The sequence below is a fragment of the Elephantulus edwardii genome, unplaced genomic scaffold (genome assembly GCF_000299155.1).
Source record: "Elephantulus edwardii isolate Elephantulus edwardi_28Jun2011 unplaced genomic scaffold, EleEdw1.0 scaffold00014, whole genome shotgun sequence".
Classification (NCBI taxonomy): domain Eukaryota; kingdom Metazoa; phylum Chordata; class Mammalia; order Macroscelidea; family Macroscelididae; genus Elephantulus; species Elephantulus edwardii.
This window is the reverse complement of record NW_006399764.1, coordinates 14,581,533-14,600,558: the sequence shown is the minus strand read 5'-3', so window position 1 is coordinate 14,600,558 and position 19,026 is coordinate 14,581,533. Positions and strand designations below refer to the sequence as shown.

Sequence of the window (19,026 nt, the reverse complement as noted above, 5' to 3'; positions counted from 1 at the left end):
TGAGTCGGAAACGACTGGACGGCACATAACAACAACAACAACACTGAAAAACAAAAGAATAAAATATTATAAAAGTAATTGCAAGGAAAATATTGAGTTTCACAAAGAAGAGGAACTTTCAAGGTAAACATTAAAGAAGAAAATATAGACTATATATATTTTAAAAGGCTACTGTTAATAACCTGTTTGGAGAAAATATTAAAAAACTAGTAAGTTCCTAATACACTAAGAGATTCATATTTGTCCCCACTCTGGAAGAAAAAGAAAAGTTGATCCAGTGGAATGTGGACATTAGTGAACAGTCTGGTTTAGAAGGGGCTGCAGTACAAGGGGTATCAATGCTGATTTTAGATGGATCTTGACTGAAATCAGAGAATACCAGAAAGATGTTTACGTGTGTTTTATTGATTATATAAAGGCATTTGACACTATGGATCATAAAAAATTCTGCACTCATGACATCAAAAACACTAGGCTTTTTGAGGGCCAAAGCAACAGCCTTTTGCTTTTCTTTTTTTGTGTTTTTTCCTCCTACCCTGCCAAGGGTTGAATGAAGGAATCCATCCTTAATCATTCAGAGGCATCAACTCCCTCCCCTAAATCAGGCTGAGAAGGAACCAGCCAGCTCTTACCTCCTCCTGGTTGTTTTTCTTTCCCACCCCAGTTTATTTTTTGTTCCCCCTCTGTTCACCACCTCTGAAGCCATTTTATGAACTATTATGTGCCACCTGGGCCTCCAGTAAAAACAAAAACAGGCAAAAAAAAAATTTTAGCCACCATTGAGAGGAGTGGAAATCCAGGAACTTTTAATTGGGCTTACAAAAACCCCTCCTATATGTAGATGAAGAAGCAATTGTTGAACAGAACAAAGGAACAGTCCATGGTTTAAAATCAAGAATGGTACACATCAGGGTTGTATCCTTTATCCAAACCTGATCAGTCTGTGTGCTGGAAAAAAGAATTCAAGAAACTAGAATATATATAGAAGAATGTGGCTTCAGGATCAAAGGAAGACTCATAAAAAAACTTGCATTGTGCAGATAGCATAATGTTGCTTGCACAAAGGGAAAAGGACTTGCAGCACTTACTACAAAAGATCAAAGATAATTCAATATGAATTATATCACAATCTCAAGAAAACAAACAACCCACCCCCCCACTGCTGGACCAGTAGGCAGCATCGTAATAGATGGAGAAAAGATTAAAGTTGTCCCTGATTTAATTTTGCTTGGATCCAGAGTCAGCATCCATGGTAGTAGCGATCAAGAAATCAAAAGACTTGTTACATTGGGAAAATCTACTTTCATGAACTTCTCCAAAGTGCTGAAAAGCAGTGATGGCCGTTTGAAGACTAAGGTGTGCCTCATCTAAGCAGTGGTATTTTCGGTTGATTCCTGTGCATCTGAAAGTTACACAGTGAATAACAATGACAGAAGAGTTTATTTCTTTTAATTGTGGTGTTAGAGAAGAGTACATCTCGTGAGATGCTAACAGAACAAATAACTCTTGTCTTGGAGGAATGGGAACCAAGGTGCTCCTTTGAGACAAGGATGATGGAACTTCACATATTCTGGACATATTCTCAGGGAGGGTGACAGTGCTTGGAAAAAGACATCATGCTGCGAAAGTTGGGAGCTCAAAGAAAAAGTGAAGAAGACCCTCAAAAAGAGTGAGGCAGTGACTACAGCAATGGTCTAGGTCATATCAGAGATTGTGAGGGTGCAGTGTAGGATAAGGTGCAGGTCTGTCGTTCATAGGATTGCTGTAAATCCTAGATGCCTGATGACACCTAACAACAGCAGCAATACACTTAAAGCACCTAAGGTAATCCAGAGCATATATCACCTTATTTCCTGACCATCTTGTTTAAACATCACTCCTCTTTATTCTCTGTAGTTTCACCACCTCCATTTCACTTTAACATTTGCCATTTCTTTTAAAAATGACATTGTGGTTTTGGTGCACTTTTCATATTAGTTTAGATTCTTAGTCAGCAATTTCTACACAAGTTCTTTAGTGATACTTGCTATAGTCTTCCAAGTGTGTACACAATCTCAATGTTTCCTTTCTGGTTGGTCCATTTCTAATAATGTGTCTTTCTGTCTCTCTTATCTACCTACCTACCTACCTACCTACCTACCTTCCCATATACCTACCTTCCCACCTGCCTGTCTGTACTGCCACCCTCTCTCATTGCTGAATGGTCTTGCTCACTTCTCTGGCCTTTTTGTTTCTCTAGTGAGTCAATATCCTTATGGCATCAGTCCTCTGTCCAATCTCTCCCTAAAATGCTCAAGCTGACCGTTACTAGGCATGCATGTGTCTCCCATATTCTTATTATCTAAGCATAAAAACCACCTCCTGGAAGAGCCATACCAGAATGAATTTCAGATATTTCTGTCTCTAGAGTCCATTTTGCTTTCACCATTCAATGCTTCAGCATATGAATGTTCCTTCAGTGTTGATATGTGCAGTGAAGGGACCCTGGGCTGGTCCTCCCGTGAATCACAGCTTTGTATGATCAGTGTAGATGGGACCTTGGGACCTAAGACTTGCTTTTAAACAATACAGAAAGTATAGCAAAGCTGATAATCTCTATCACTCCCTTAGCTGAGTGTGGTTGTATGGAAGAAGTGATGTCCCTCGCTTTCTTAGGACCTGCGCTGAGACCTGTCTGGTCATCTTGCCACTTCCTTATTAAACTAGTGAATGTTTGGTGTTTCACCTCACAGATTTTTAGGGCTTGTGACAGCATAGTGTCCTAAAATACCCCAGTGCTTCTCTCTGAGAACATTAGAAGACTCTGTGGCCTGGAGAGCTATGTTATATAAATAGCAGCATTTGGGTTGAGAGTAGCATGATTCAGTGCTAGAGCTACATGTCTGTGTAAATCAGCAGGCAAATCTTCCTCTTCCCTTTTCTCAAGCCTCCTAATATTGTGCTTTGAAAGAAACTGCAGTGGTGTGAGGTAGTAGTGCACCTAAGCTCTCATTACCATATTTTAGCAATTGTTAGTGTGTAAGGCATTGGAGCGTATTGCTTATTATGTGCAGAACATTAGAAGACCCTAAATGGTAGGAGCTTCAGGGCACTGACACATCTGAACTGAGGTCTTCTAATGTTCCGTGGACCAAAGATTTCTCTAGCATTGGATCCTTCTTCTGTCTTTTCTTGGTGGCATTAAGGGACGAATACTAGATATACCATGGACTTCCAGTAGATTAAAATCTGTCTTGGGTGAAGTACAATTAGAATGTTCCTTAAGAGGAGGATGACTAGACTGCATCCATGTCATTTTAGACATGTTAACAGGAGACACTAATCCTTAACAAAAACCTCATGTTTGGTAATGTAGAGAATTCATGGAAAAGAAGACGACCCTTAGGGAGGTTCATTGACAGAGGCTATAACAGTGGGGTCACACATAACATCAGTCATGAGACTGTCTCAGAATCAGACACTTTCATTCTGTTGTGTGTGGAGTTACTGTGAGTTGGAATCATCTCACCGGTACTCACTGAGGGTTAAGGTACTCAACAAGGGAATCATTAATCCTTTCTCCCCCGTAAGTCAAACTTTCAGCAAACCACAATTTCAATGGTGACTGTTGCCGTGGGTTAAATTATGCCCTCCAGACTCATGCCCTTTCAGAATTTTTGTTCTTTTAGAACAACTGTGTTATTGTTGTTGTTGATTGCTGTTGAGTTGAGCACAACACAGAGCAATTCTGTGAACAATAAGCCTGAAGCCTTTCTATAACTATCAACATTTATCAAAGTTCATAGAGTTTCCAGAGGCATGTTGTTTATAGGAAGTGGATGCCACTCCTGCTTCCAAAGAACTTCGTTATGTAACTTTATTTGAAAATAGGGTCTTTGGCACATGTAATTCGTTCAAGATCTCAAGATGAAATATTCCTAAAATATTCCTAGAATATTTAAGTTTTAGAATAAACCTCAAATCCAATGACCAGTGCCCTTAGAAGAGGAGGGGAGAGGTGTGGAGAGGACATAGAAACCCCAGGGAAAATGACCATGTGAAGATAGAGCAGAGGTAGAGCCCCCAGAGCTGGGAGAGACAGGGAAAGATTCTTTTCCTAGAGCCTTCAGAGAAAAAAGAGCCCTGGTGTTTCCTCGAGTTCATGTTTCCAGCCTCCAGAGCTGTGTAGAATAAATTTCTGTTCGTTCTGAGGTGCCGAGTTTCTAGTTATTTCTTATAATGTTCTTGTTGTTGTTATGTGCCATCGAGTCGCTTGCAACTCATAGCGATCCTATGTACAACAGCCCTAAACTCTGCTCTGTCCTGTGCCAATCGCACTGTCTCTGACACACCCATCCCGATTACCCCAGTCACTGAATCAATCCACCTCATAGGGGCCTTCCCCTTACCAAGCATGATGTCCCTCTCCAAGGACCTGTCCTTCCTTGTAACATGTCCAAAGTATGTTAGACGGAGCCTTAGAATCCTTGACTGCAAGGAGCAGCCCGGTTTGACCCTTTCCAGGATGAATCTGTTTGTTTTCCTAGCAGTCCATAGCCCAAGAAAACTCAATATCTTCAGTGACCATTTCTGCTGGCTTAAACTGGGGCGGGGAGGGACTATTAATGCCTACATTGATTACGCATATTTCATCATCACGACAACTTTATCAATAAGTATTACTATTTCTGACTTATCATCAGGCAAAGTGAGGGTGTCTTGGTAAGTACTGTTCCTCTACACAGCTTGTGCGTGGCAGGGATGTGATTGAAATCCATCTAGTGTTATTCCTCTGATACCATGTGACCTTGTATGAATTGGGAAATGATAATAGATTTTTTCCACAGGAGAATGCAGTTCTAGATATTTTTTTCCCAATTTTCCAAAAGAGGGCATATTTTAAAATTTAAATATCACTTTGTCCTCTAAAGTTTAACAGCCCTTTCACAAAATACTTATTTTATTAATGAATGATCCCTTATAAAATTGTTTCTTTTTTTCCCCACAAGAAGGGAAAATAAGTTGCTTTAAAAATTTTCCTGTAATGATCTATTTGACCTTTAAACATCTTATTCTAAAGAATCATGACTAAAAACCAAGTAATTGGTAAATTCTTACTGTAATATACTTTCTTATTGAAAAAACGGAAATATTTTTTAAAATGGTAAAACTAAAATGTTTTTGTTGGTGTTTTAAAATTAGTAATTAATTTTATTTAATTTAATTTTTTAATTTAATTAATTTTAATCTCAGTAATGAATAGTTTGGCAAGTGGGTAACTTTCTTTGCCTTTGAAAATTTACAAACTGTTTTATGCATATTGAGACAGAGACCATCTGCTATTTGTAAGGTTCTAGTCCTGGTGGCTTAGTGGTAAGGAATTGCACTGCCAACACAAAGGTACATGGTTTGAATCCACCAGCTGCTCCATGGGAGAAAGATGAGCATTCAACACCCATGTGAATTATAGCCTCTGAAAACCACTGGAGGCTGAGCTATGGGTTGGCTCTGACTCTGAAGTAAACAGTCCACTTATCCTTGTTGACTCTAATGCATATGCCAGGGGCATAGAGATTTGAAAGGCTTCACAGGAACCAAGTCAGTCAGTTTTCATAAATTGGAGATAAGAAGGAGGAGGGGGTCCAGCAGAGCTCAGAGTTACGCCCAAGGTCACACAGATTTAAAAAGAAAAATATTAGCTCTCTGAGCTAGTGGTACAGAGCTCATTCCGTATCCTGAGTCACAGCATTGATCACACCACCTGATCTCTGTGTTTTAAACACCTAACAAGTATAAATATAGTGAAAGCTCTACATTTTTCTGCTGACAAGGTCTAATTTGACCTAGTTTAACCAAGTAGGAATACAAAAATAAGAACCAGTGTAGCATTATGGGAGGAGAGTGGGCTTTGGGGGCACAACTGGAATCCAGATACTAGCTCAGCTCCTTGAGGTTGTGTATCCTTAGGAAAGTTACACAACTTGTTTTTTTGTTTGTTTGTTTTTTATAACTTTAAAACTGAAAAGCAAAGCTTGTCCTTTGTGTTATTGAGAACGCGAAGGAGATAAAGAAGGTGAATTACAGAGTAGGTATTTTGCAGTCATAGTTGTAGGGTCAAATGTGGTCCTAATCAGTTATTCAATGATATTGCAAGACATTTTTAGGCTACATTAATATTTATGAATGCTAGTAACAGCATGCTCTGCCATATTTTAAGTAGAACAACAACCTACACTATGCAGATAAAAACAAAAGACCTGAAGCATTTCCTGAAGATGATCAAAGACTATATAGCCTTCAATGGGGGTTACATCTCAACAGCAAGAAAACAAAACTCTTCACCACCAGCCCAGCAGGCAGCATCATAATAGATGGAGAAAATGTTGGTGCTGTCAGTGACTTCATTTTAATTGGATCCACACTCAATGCGTATGGTAGCCACACATAAGAAGTCAGAGGACATATTGCGTTGGAAAATCTGCTGTCCAGGACCTCTCCAAAGTGCCAGAGTGTGAGAGTATCAGTTTAAAGGCTAAGGTATGCCTGCTCCAAGCAATGCTCTTTCACTTGCTTCCAGTGGATTTGAAAGTTAAACAGTGAGTAAGGAAGCCATAGGGACTGATGCGTTTGAATCGTGGCACTGGTGAAAAGTATTTTAAGATCTCAGAGACTGCCAAATGAACAAACAACTCTGTCTTGGAGGAAGGCAGTTGTTGTTATTAAGTGCCACCAAGTCCAGTACAACTCCTAGCAACCACGTGAACAACAGGTCCGAACTCTGTTTTGTCCTGTGCCAGCCTCATCATCTGTGACACTCTAGAGCCCATTGTTGCAGTCAGTTCCTTAATGGCAAGACTAGGGAAGCTTCATGTCACATACTTTGGATCTGTTATTAAGAGGGGCCTGTCTTTGGAAAATGACATCATGCTGGGACAGGTCTATAAATGACATGCTGAGGTTCAGTGAGATGGATTGGCCTCGCCACTCTAACAGTGGACTCGAGCGTCTCAGAGACCGTGAGGATAGCAGCGGATAGGGCCAGCTTCCTATTTGTTGTTCATAGGATCTGTGAGTTGTAGTTTTCCAACAGCAACTGGAGCATCATCAAACCTTTGTCCCGCCGGAGATCTCTGCTCTGTCGGGTGAGCACGGAGGTTTTGTGTTGGTGAGGTAGGTGGAGATGATAAGAGAATGAAGCTTCCAAGCGTAGTGAAAGCCATCGGAAGTCTTGCTCCATGTCTTCAGGCTTCCTGGTCCATAGATGCTAGGATATCACGTCTCCACTGGTCAGAAGATGAAAGTGTGACTTGGAATAATATGCACACCTGCTCTGCGTGAGTGTGCCAGCTATCATCAGCACACACCCTGGGCAGGGAGTGGGTGCTCTTCTGCCCCGTTGTGACAGACAGATGCCCTATCAATATGTTGTCTTATTTGAAATTTCACAGATGGAGAGGAAAAGAAATAGTTCTTGTGGGCAAAATACAGCAAAGCAGTTTTTTAAAATTTTATTAATTTTAATGAACATTTACAGACATTTTGGATTTCCATCCATTCATTGTTGCAAAGCAGTTTTAAGCAGAATTAAAATAATGTTTATTTTTCCAAAAGAACTTCTGTATCTCCCCAGACTCTCCTAATTTGGCTCTTTTAGGACAGAAATGAAGTGGGAAGACTTGCTACATCCTCCCCCAACCCCATGAATATCCTTCATTACCTTGTCACTCTCCGCTAACACCTTGTGTTCACATGTATCCTGGGATGTTTCATTCCAACTTCCTGTCATCTAGAGACTGCTCGTTTCCAGAGCTATTGAAATCCCAATTGCTATAAACTTTGGTTCTGAATAACAGTAAATGAAACAAAAAAAATAAAGAAAATATCAGAACTCTATGACAATTTTTGTCTTTAGAAAAAGCAGTGCAATCATTGTTTGAGAAGTCCTCTTACAAAGCCCCATTTTCAGGGGAGCTCTGGTGGCCTAGTGTCAAGAAGCTGCACTGCAATCCCTAAAGTATGTGGTTCAAAACCACCAAATGAAAAAAAAAACCAAAACAAAAACATCAAATGTTCCGCTGGAGAAGGAGGGGTAATCTTCTCCTGTGCCACACAGATCCGATTCAACGGTACACAACAAAGGGGGAGAATGAAAAATAAAGACTGAGGTATGCTTAATGATAGCTTAGTATTTAATATGGCAAGAAGCTGCTCTGCAATCCCAATGCCCCACTTTGACCTAGTTCCCGGGGCTTGTGAACCACCCTTCCTGACAAATCAGCCTTTCTAGAAAGGGAATCATAAGGAATCCCCCACATATGCTTGTCAGAGTCTCCGCACACATTTCTCTGTGCTATGATTTTGTTTCAGAAATACAAATTCAAGAGTACAAGTTCACATACTGTCAGGAACCAAGGATCGAACCTGTGATAGAAAGGCTTGACTATACGTTCAACAGAGATTTATTTGAGTGGTATATGCACATCTAATATGTTCTATTACTTTCTCTATTTCTTGGTATGTTTACAGTATTTCATCTTCTTTCTTTTCTTTAGTAAAGAAATATGTTAATACTTAGCCACATGCATGAGAATTTGTATGTAATAAAACTTCCTGGAATCTGTGGGACTGGCTGATCACCAGCCAGTGGTTAAATGATGCTGACAAAGGTTCAGGGACTTTCTCTTGAGAGGAAAAAAGCCCTGATTTGTAGAGTTAGTTAATATCTATGTTGCAGAGATGCCCATTGCCATTTTCAAGGCACCAGCAGAACACGGCTGTACATAGATGGGGAAGGGGAAGCTTGTGATTGGCCACGTGTACCAGTGCCAACAATACTGCTGGGCGGGGCCGCTGAGGAAGAGTAGCTCCCATGGTGGGCGGAGAGTAACCAGCAGTAAACACCTGAAGCTGGGAGAGGCAAGACCCGTGGGGCTTGGGGTGTTAGGAACTGGCCTCTATTTTATTTCTGTAACTGTTAGATTACACTTTCATCAGTCGTTTCACATTTAATGAGTTTATAGAAATAAAGCCTTTCATCAGCAAAGTAACTTCACTCAAGGACTCAGTAAATCATGAAGTTAAAAATGTTTTCTCTAATAAGTTTTCTCTGTGGATTCTTTCAAAGTATATTTTTTGTCTAAGAAGAATAAGACAGATGTAGTTTTTGGTTGCTTTTTTTTAAATGTAGTCTTTATGAAATCCATAGTGGAAGAGAAATTATTTCTAAAATGGTTTACTCATAAATGTAGAAATTCAGATGATACTTAAAAATTAGTTTGATGATAAGTTTGTTAGAGTCAGATATAAAAAGACAATAATGAAATACTTATTTCAGATTGTTCCTAAATTCCAATAACACTTTTTTGGAGGTTTTCTTAGACTAAAACAATGATAAATAGAGTTGAGTTGGCCTCACCTGGGATGGAATTCTCTTGGAGGAACATGAAGAAGGAGTACAGCGTTGGTGCAGAGACTGGAGGGTGGAGGCATGGCTGACTTCTGCCTTCCAGAAATCAATGTTGGACTGTTGATGCTCATACTGACTTTGTCTCACTCTCATGAAGTTAGGAGGTCACATCTCACTCCCGTGCCTTTTAAAAAAAAAAAGGAAGAAGAGATTAAGCTTATGTAGTTGCAGGGTATAAATTTATCAGTAAAGACTATTCCTTTTAGAAGGAGAACATGCTTTGTATCAGAACGTCAGTGAACTTGAGGGAACCTCCGGTGAGAAGGGTTGAGGCACCATAATGGCACATCAGAGATTGTGACAGTGCCCAGGCTGCCAGGGTCTCATTGTGTTAAGTGGACGGTCACTATGCAGCCAAACCGACTCAGTGGCAGCTGGCAACATCAGGAGTTGGGAACCGTGGGGTTGAAAGAGCAGTGCTGGTCCAGAAGATCATCCTGGCCCCTGCCAGGGGCGTCTGCAGTGTGGCCCCCGCTGGGGGATCAGGAATGCTGGCAGGTCCGCCTGCTGAAAGAGGGCCGCAAAGGGGGCTGGTGTGGAAGGCCACAGAGTGCTAGCTGCTGGTCTGCAGGGAAGCTGCCTCTGTGAGTCTGCGGCAAGCTGTCTGTGGTTAGCCCAGGGTCACGATCGTTCTGCAGAGCTGGCTTTTGGAACAAGAGCTGCACACCGTAGGAAAGAGCAAAAGCATGCTGGGGGCCGTGGACACCTCTGCATCTCTCACCCCAAACAGTCTGCAGAGTATTAAGACTGCTGATACTTCTTTACCTCACAGTCTTTGCTCAGCCTCATTTTAAACAAAATGTAATTTAGGAACTTAACAGAAGGGATTCTGGGAAATGTAGTTCCTGGCACAGCTGATAGTAGAACTTTCCAGCAACATCCTCCTAGAAAAAAGAACATGGAAGTTAGACTAGGATGCTTTCCTTGTGCACGGTCATGGGCTGTTTATCATTGAATACAGAGAACCACCTCATGAAATATATTTATTGTAAACATGGGAGGTGCATATGAAGAATTTAGCAATCTGAATTTTTACCTATCTGAGAGCTCAAAGCTAATGTTTGTGTTCATGCATTGTGCTGCTTTTCATGAAATACTTCTATAAAAAATTTGTTTCCTTGTTTACTCGTGTAGTTAAATAATAAAAAGCTAAGAGAAATGGAGTTGACTCTGGCATCTCTAGCTATTTGCCATACGAGAACAGCCTGTGTAGGAGGCACACATAGCACCGCCTTGAGGTCAGGGGAACATCGTCCGGGCAGGCAGGGGAGCAAGGCTTGTGTGTCTCTGAGAGCTACTTTGACCTCCCTTTAGATGGTTTTGGAATTAAAAAAAATTAACAACAAACCTTTACTTACTATGTGTTTTTAATTTGTACTTTCACTGATTAATAACAGCCCCATGAGGTATATACAATTAACTATCTCTATTTTATAGGTATAGAAAATGTAACATATAATGGTCATGAAACTTTCTCAAGCTACAGGTGCTTGGGTCACACGTCTGATTTGACTCCTTAGAAGGGGTTGATGTCTGGGCTCTGGTCCCTCAATTATCAGAATTTGACAACTCACTGAGAATGCCACAGAGGACAGTGCAGGGGTGGAGCCGACCAGGACTGAGCTTTGGCAGACCCTGTTTATCTTCTTTAAAAGAAAGTATAGCAGTGAAAACATCACCACCACCTGCTATATTAGCAGAGACAGAGCAATGCGGGAGCCATCCTTTGGGGGCTTGGTTAGCCTTTAATGGCCATTCTAATCTCAACTCATGTTGTTTTGGTTCACTTGACAAATTTCCTTCCAGAGATCAGCTCAATGTGGACCCATCAAACCATTTCCTTAGATAGCATTGTCTCATGATGCAACTCACCTGTTAACCCTTTTGTTTTCAGCAATTCTGTTTATTCTGATTAACACATTTTTTTAGTCAAACAATATGGTTGAAAGACCTCAGTATAAGAGCATATTGTCAAGGCATGATGAATATTGCTTTTCCAGCTGAGCCAATGAGTGAAGTAAACTATTTAGACAGCTTCTTCCTGAGGAAAAAACAAGTGGGAAATACTTTAAGTTTAGTTTCTATATATTAGATGCATATATATATATATATATATATATATATATATATATATATATATGTATTTATTTACTAAAACCAAGTCATTGAACGTAGTTTTGTGTTTGTGCATGTATGTGTGTATTTTACAAAAATAGCCTCCCTTCCCATTCCCACTCCCTAGAAACAGCACTTGTACAACTTTAGGGAGTTTCACTGGCGTTTTCAACTTTCACTTTTCACTGTATTGCTTCTGCTTGGTTTTTAGTTTCAGATTGTTTCTGTTTGAGTACCACATTGGTAGAAGAAGATGTGTGCCTTGTTATATGCTGTCAAAGAAACTGCGTCGCATAGTGACCCTGTGTGCAGTAGCTCTGAACCTTGCCCTATCCTGAGTCAAGGCCACCAACTCTGATACACTTGGCTCCATTGCCACAGTCACTGTGTTGGTCCATCTCATCTAGAGTCATCGTCTTCTGCACCGGTCCTCTGCCCTTCTAAGCATGATGTCTTTCTCCAAGGTGCAACTTGGTTTCACCCTCACCAGAACAGTCCTCTTTGTTCTCTTGGCAGTCCATGGTGTGGTCAGTACTTTTCTCCAGCACTGCACTCAAAGGCATCAGTTTTCCTTCTGCCATCCATAGTCATTGTCTGGCTCTAAGATGTATAGCAAGCAATTGAGAAGACTAGCCTGAATCGGGCATGCCTTAATCTCTAGACTGACATCATTGCTCTTTGGCACTCTGGAGAGATCCATGACAGCAGATACTCCTATTGCAGCTTGTCTTTTCATTTCCTGAACGCTAATGCCAAGAATATTGAATGTGGATGGAAGCAAGATGGAATCATTAACAACCTCAGTCTTTTCTCCATCTGTCATGAGGTTGCCTCTTAGCCCAGTGGTGAGGATTTCTGTCTTCTTGATGTTTATATGAAATCCATATTGAAGTCCGCAATCCTTGATCCTCTGCAGCAAGTATTACAAATCCTCCTTCATTTCAGCAAGCCAGGTTGTGTCATCTGTACAGTACAGGTTGTTGATGAAGCTTCCTCTGATCCTGATTACTTTATAGAGTCCAGCTTCACAAATTATTTGCTCAGCATACATATTGAATAGGTATGGAGAAAGGTACACCCATCCTGATTCCCCATACAGTGTTTACTCTTCTCAGACAACAGCTTCTTGGTCTAAGTATAGATTTAACATGAACACAATTAAGTTCTGGATTCCTATTTTTTCTCAGTGTTAGTCATAGTTTGTTAGGTTCCACACAGTGTGTAAAATATATATACACACACACACACATATATATACATATACATATAATATAAATATTATATAATAATATAGATATATATTATAATATATTATACATTATAATATCTATATCTATCTATCCATCTATCTATCTAACTCTATCTCTCTATCTATCAGGCTGCAACCTTAATGGTCAGTATGTAGCAGCCACTTGGTGGGAAATAGATGGCCATGATGATTGAGGAAGGTCACCAGAAGTTGGAACCAGTTCCACAGCATTGGAGTTTTTTTGTTTGAGCTGTTTTATATCAGTACTTGGGAAAACTGAGGAAGAACTGAAGCATTTGCTGCAAATGGTCAAGGACTGTAGTCTTCAATATGGGTTTAACATCAATAACACAAAGGTTCTCACCACTGGGCCAATAGGCAGCACCATGTTTGATGGAAAAGAGATTGAGGTTGTTAACTCTTTCGACTTGCTTGGCTCCACAATCATCACTCTTGGCACCAGCAGTCAGAAAATCAAAAGATGAATGGCATTGGGGAAATTTGTTGTCAGGGACCTCTCCAGAGTGCCTGAGGAGCAATGATGTCAGTCTGGAGACTAATGTGTACTTGATCCAGGCTGTGATCTTCACAATTACATGCTATGCATCAGAGAGCTGGACAATGGCTAAAGATGACAGAAGAAGAATTACTAGTGCCTTTGAGTTGTGGTCCTGGACAAGAGTATTGAACATACCATGTATCATCAGGAAAGCAAGGTCTGTCTTGAAGAGGGTGAAACCAAGTTTTTCCTTGGAGGCTAGGATTTTGAAGCTCTGTCTCACATACTTTGGGCATATGGCCAGGAGGGACCAGTCCTTGGAGAAGGACATCATGCTTGAAATGGTGGAGGGACAGCACAGGAGAGGAAGACTCCAGGTGAGATGGATTGACACCATAACTGAGTCAGTGGGATTAACTGTGTCGGAGTCAGACTGGCTCAGGGTAGGGCAGGGTTCAGAGCTATTGTAGTGTCTCTATGTAGAGTCGTATTGAGTTGCAGGGGACTTGATGGCACATAACAACAACAATATCAGCACTAGTTGTTTTTGGTGTTAGATGCCACCAAGTTGACTGCAACTCAGAGCGACCCTAGGACCAGCAGATCTGAACCTTGTCCTACTTGCACCATCCGACGACTTCTGTCATGCTCAAGCCCTCCGTAGTATTCATGGAGTGGTTATGTCTTGTGGAGTGTTTTCTTTTCTTTTGCCAACCCTTTACCTTCCCAGTGTGATGTTCCTCTCCAATGACTGGCTCCACCCAGGGAAAATGCTCAGAGCATATGAGAGGAAGTTTCACCCTCCCTGCTCCTCTAAGGAACGAGCGCTCTGGTTGTACTTCCGTCAAGCCAGATTTGGTTTTCCTTTCGGCAGTCTCTGGGGATGTTCAGTGCTCCACGCTAACCCCGTGATTCAGCCTCCTGTTGACTAGATTCACCTCCTGGAGACCTCATGTGTCAGAGTGGCCCTGTGCTCCGCAGGGCTTTGTGGCGGTAGACTCTTAGAACTTTCTTGCAAGGTGCCTCTGGGTGGACTGAATGTCAGTTCTTTTGGTTCACAGCTGGATACAGTGGCCATTTGTACTATGGGGAGCTCTGGGCTGGTTTGCATTCTAGCTGTTGATCACACAGATTGTATGTCATATTGCCTCCTCTGAAAGCCTGTTACCGCTTTGCCTTCAGCTTCCAGAGCTAAGCTCAGTATGATCAATACCATGTCCAAAATCCGTGGCCAGGAGAAAGGACCAGGCTACCCGCAGGCAGAAGCCCTGTTGGCAGAGGCCATGCTCAAGTTTGGGAGAGAGCTTGGAGATGACTGCAACTTTGGTAAGTGGGCTTTCTCCCATTTCAATTCTCTGTGTATGCCTAGGGGCTTGGGCCAAGAAGAAATTATATAGGAAATTGTTAAAACCATTTCATATTTTAATTATCAGTTTTAAACTGTGTACACATGGGTAGCAAATTTATTTGCAGAGTGGTTTAATCCTTTTCAGTGTAATCTGTCTTCAAGTTCTCTTTTAATTTAGCCCCCAGTCTGTTGGGATGCTGGTAACTGACAGTCACTGTGGTAGTTCCTGAGCTTTGGAGCAGTCTAAACAGGCACGTTCAGGGGGCTGGGTCTAGCTCTCTACCTCACAAGCTTTCTCTTAGATCTCAGCACTCTTTGTATGTTGTACTAGTTCTGCTCTCTCAGGGGAGACATAGTTGATTTCTTCTCCTCTATTTCTTCTATCACTCGGCTACCGAAGTAAGAGCCTTCTGTTTTCAGCACTTTGTGATGAGCCTCACCAGATGCCTCCTCACCCTGGTTTCACTCGACTCTTTGGGACCAGTATTTACCTCTCTTAGATGCATCAGCATTAAAGAAGCTCACCCATGGGGGAAACTGGTACCCACAAAAGAGCTCAGGAGCCTCTTTGGTTTTTGAGAAGGAGCAGTGTTTTCTTTACCGTGAGGAATAAAACTTTCTTAGGAGTATGTTGCTCAGGATAAATTGTTATACATAAAAAGACACTGTTGTCTGGAGGCTGTTTCATACTCTCATCTAGTTACCTTCAGAAGACAACCATAAATGTTTTCATTTGTGGAGAGTCTTCTTGTTGCAAATGCATTTATTTCATCTCCCTTCTTTACGGTAAACGAGCTTCATTCTGCCATTGCAGGCCCAGCACTGGGTGATGTGGGGGAGGCCATGAGGGAACTCTCAGAGGTCAAGGACTCTTTGGACATGGAAGTGAAACAGAACTTCATTGACCCCCTTCAGAACCTTCATGACAAAGATCTGAGGGAAATTCAGGTATGTGCTCCCAGTCCTCCGAGATGAGTGGTTTAACTCCTGCAGTTTTGTCTGAAATCGTTTCTAACCTCCCCTGTGTGTGGCCAGTGATGGGCTCATGTGCTACACAGGTCCAGCAGGACAGCGGGGAGAAACCACAAGTGTACCAGCCTCCTGCCCTGGGCCACTTGCGCTCAGGACATTCCACTTCTCTGAGCTCATGAGGAGGAGTTTCTTCAGACCTCTTTTATTATTCCAGAATGATCATTATGCTTTGCCTTAGGATATACAGTCTTGTTAATTATAGTTTTCTGGAATGGTTTCATCTCCTGAAATGCTGAATGTGCCAGTTTTTATTTAAATAAAGAGTTATTCTATCACTCTAAAGCCATATATTTTTACATTTTTGTAATAGTTGTTAGGATTGAGAACGAATACCCAACTGTTCTCATTTTTAAAATGCATGGAAGAGTTGAGCTGTTTCTATTAAAGTTCAAGTGGCTTTTCCTCTAGTAGGTAGTTTACTCATTTATTCAGTGTTTGTTGAACCTGTCTGGAGCTTAATTTTCTTGACTGTAAAATGGACTTACAGAACCCAAAAGGAAATCTCCTCCTTTTCCTCATCCTCACCTTAATTCATAAATAAGAATTATCTTGAAGAACATATAGCATCTTAGAGCCACAGATAGTGAAGCTCTGTCTCACATACTTTTGGCATCTTAGAAGGGCTTATTCCTTGGAAAGGGATGTCATGCTTGGGAAAGTAGAGGGTGAGTGAAAGAGAAGACGACCCTCAGTGAGCTAGACTGACATAATGACGCAGCAGTGGGCTCAGATACTTCAGAGATGGTGAGAATGGCACGGGATAGGACGGGGTTCAGATTTGTTGATCATAGGGTCACTGTGAGTCAGACTTGATTTGATGGCACCTAACAACAACAACAGCTATCTTAAATCATCTGTAGGTCCACCACTTGTCCAAAGTCACATAGCTAATAGGTAACAAAACCACTCTATATCCAAAATACAGTTCTAACTCCAGTGTTCCAGTGTTCCTCAACCCTACAACTATCTGAAAACACAGATGTCTTAAAGGAATGTCCCTTAAAACAAAACAAAACATTTTGTTTGAAGCAGGACATAAAATGGGGGCAGAAGCCACTGTGGGAGGGGAAGTCTTATTTCTTAATTTCTCTCAATTCTCCTCTTCATTTCCACTTGATACATCCGAGTAGCAAAAGAAAATCCAGTATTTTCTCCCACTCATTCGTAGTTGAAGACCACAGTTCTCGGAAAACGATTTACTAATCTTAGCTTAGGAAACCTGTTTTCCCACCTGCTTTCTAGAGATTTCAGACAAGGAGATACAGACTGAAGACTGAAGCTCCTTAGATGAAATTCCTTCAAAGAGCCCTTCCTCCTTAGGTTTATGGTTGAGTTTCCTCAGATCAAGAGAAAGTAAATTGAGTGTTTCTAAAATCTTCATCATCAGCTCCCCAAGGGTGTATGTTAAATATAAATTCCAGAGAGATCAGTTGACACAAAGACTGCCACCGTGGACGTGGGCATGACAGAAGTGGTAAGCATGGTGCAGGACGGGACAAGGTTCAGAAGGTCACGTTGCTGTTGTTGTTAGGTGCTATTGAGTTGAGTACAACTCATAGCAACCCTATGAACAAAAGATCTGAACCTTGTTCTATCCCAGGCCATCCTCACACTTCCTGACACACAAGGGCCCATTGTGGCAATCACCATGTCAGTCCACCTGTTTGAGGGTCTTCCTCCCCTTCACTGACCCTCCACCCTTTCCAGCATCATGTCCTTCTCCAAGGCGTAGCCCCTCCTAGCAACATGTCCAAAGTATGTGAAGTCATCATGAGTTACTTAACTCAAGGACACATAACAGCAACAACAGGCCTCATCTCCAGAAGACCTTCTTCAGGTGACCAAGAATCCATATTTTAGGTGGATTCCACCAGACTGGATTACCTCAAAGAGAAATCCCTTCTATTATGAGCACTGTGATTCTCATTATGTAATTTAAAAGCAAAGTTAGCTTTCTTGCTTACTGTATTTGATGGAAAATATTTTTCATCTGCCTTCTCAAAAGATACCATTTCTTTTGAACATGGAGACTTGTAGACCCCATGCATATGTGTACTGTGTATGTGCACTTTCCAGCCTCTGTCGTGGGGTGAGGGTTACATTCCTACTTGGCTTTTTCTCAGCCAGAATGAAAAGTCCTAGTATTTCACACAGTTCCACTTTCATTCTTTTTATAGTTTTAGCTTTTGGAGGTGTTTGCCCCACTGATGTGTATGCATTTGCTTTTCTAGTGACCTTATATCTTAAACTTAGCCCATCTTATTTTGGAAACAAATGGGTGTGGTGGGGAATTGAGCTGCAAAAAAAGCCTTCTCTCCATAAACCACCTTTCAAAACATATTCCTTGGCCTTGATTTTTTTTTCAGCATCACCTGAAGAAGTTGGAGGGCCGACGCCTGGACTTCGATTATAAGAAGAAACGACAAGGCAAAATCCCAGATGAAGAGCTCCGTCAGGCTCTGGAGAAATTTGACGAGTCCAAAGAGATTGCTGAGTCAAGCATGTTCAATCTCCTGGAGATGGATGTGAGTGACTCCTGTGGTTTTTAATATAATCTTGCCAGTTGAAATACAAAATTAATCTGTTAAAGTGTAGTACAATTAAAACTGCTACTATCTTGTTTCACTCTATGATGAGAACTTTGGTAGGTGATGGTTTCTTTTAAATAATATGAGCTTACAGAGTAGATTCTACATTCTTGTTGTTTGTTTACAGTGAATTTCTGTTAGCTCGGTTGTAAGGAGTTGCACCGCCATCCCAAAGGCATGTCGCATGTCACTCGAATTCACCAGCTGTTCTGCAGGAGACGGGCAGTCTCCTCCCATATGATTTTTGTTGTTGTTGTTGTTATGTGCCATTGAGTCGTTTGCGACTCATAGCGACTCTATGTACAACAGCCCTAAACCCTGTTCTAGCCTGTGCCAATCGCACTGCCTCTGACACAACCATCCTGATTACCCCAGTCACTGAATCAATCCATCTCATAGAGAGTCTTCCCCTCTTGCGCCATCCCTCCACCCTCCCAAGCATGCTGTCCCTCTCCAAGGACCTGTCCCTCCTTGCAACATGCCCAAAGTATGTCAGATGAAGCTCAAGAATCCTTGCCTCCAAGGAGTAGCTTGGTTTAACCCTCTCCGGGATGAATCTTGTTTGTTTTCTTGGCAGTCCATGGTACATTCAATACTTTTCTCCAGCACCACAGCTCAAAGGCATCAATTCTCCTCTGTCCTCCCTAGTCATTGTCCAACTCTGATGCATAACAAGTGATTGCAAAGACCATGGCCTGTGTCAGGTACACCTTAGTCTCCAGCAAGACACCGTTGCTCTTGAGTACTTTA

At 41.5% G+C, this 19,026-nt stretch overlaps 1 protein-coding gene across 1 annotated transcript in view; it reads left to right on the top strand.

Moving 5' to 3' along the window:
* SH3GL2 (SH3-domain GRB2-like 2) overlaps window positions 1-19,026 on the top strand; it is a 51,325-nt gene that overhangs the window by 19,894 nt on the left and 12,405 nt on the right. The window contains exons 3-5 of the mRNA XM_006881283.1: window positions 14,491-14,634; window positions 15,471-15,604; window positions 18,055-18,213. Coding sequence (XP_006881345.1) covers window positions 14,491-14,634; window positions 15,471-15,604; window positions 18,055-18,213 — 437 coding nt within the window. The remainder of the gene's footprint in view (window positions 1-14,490; window positions 14,635-15,470; window positions 15,605-18,054; window positions 18,214-19,026) is intronic.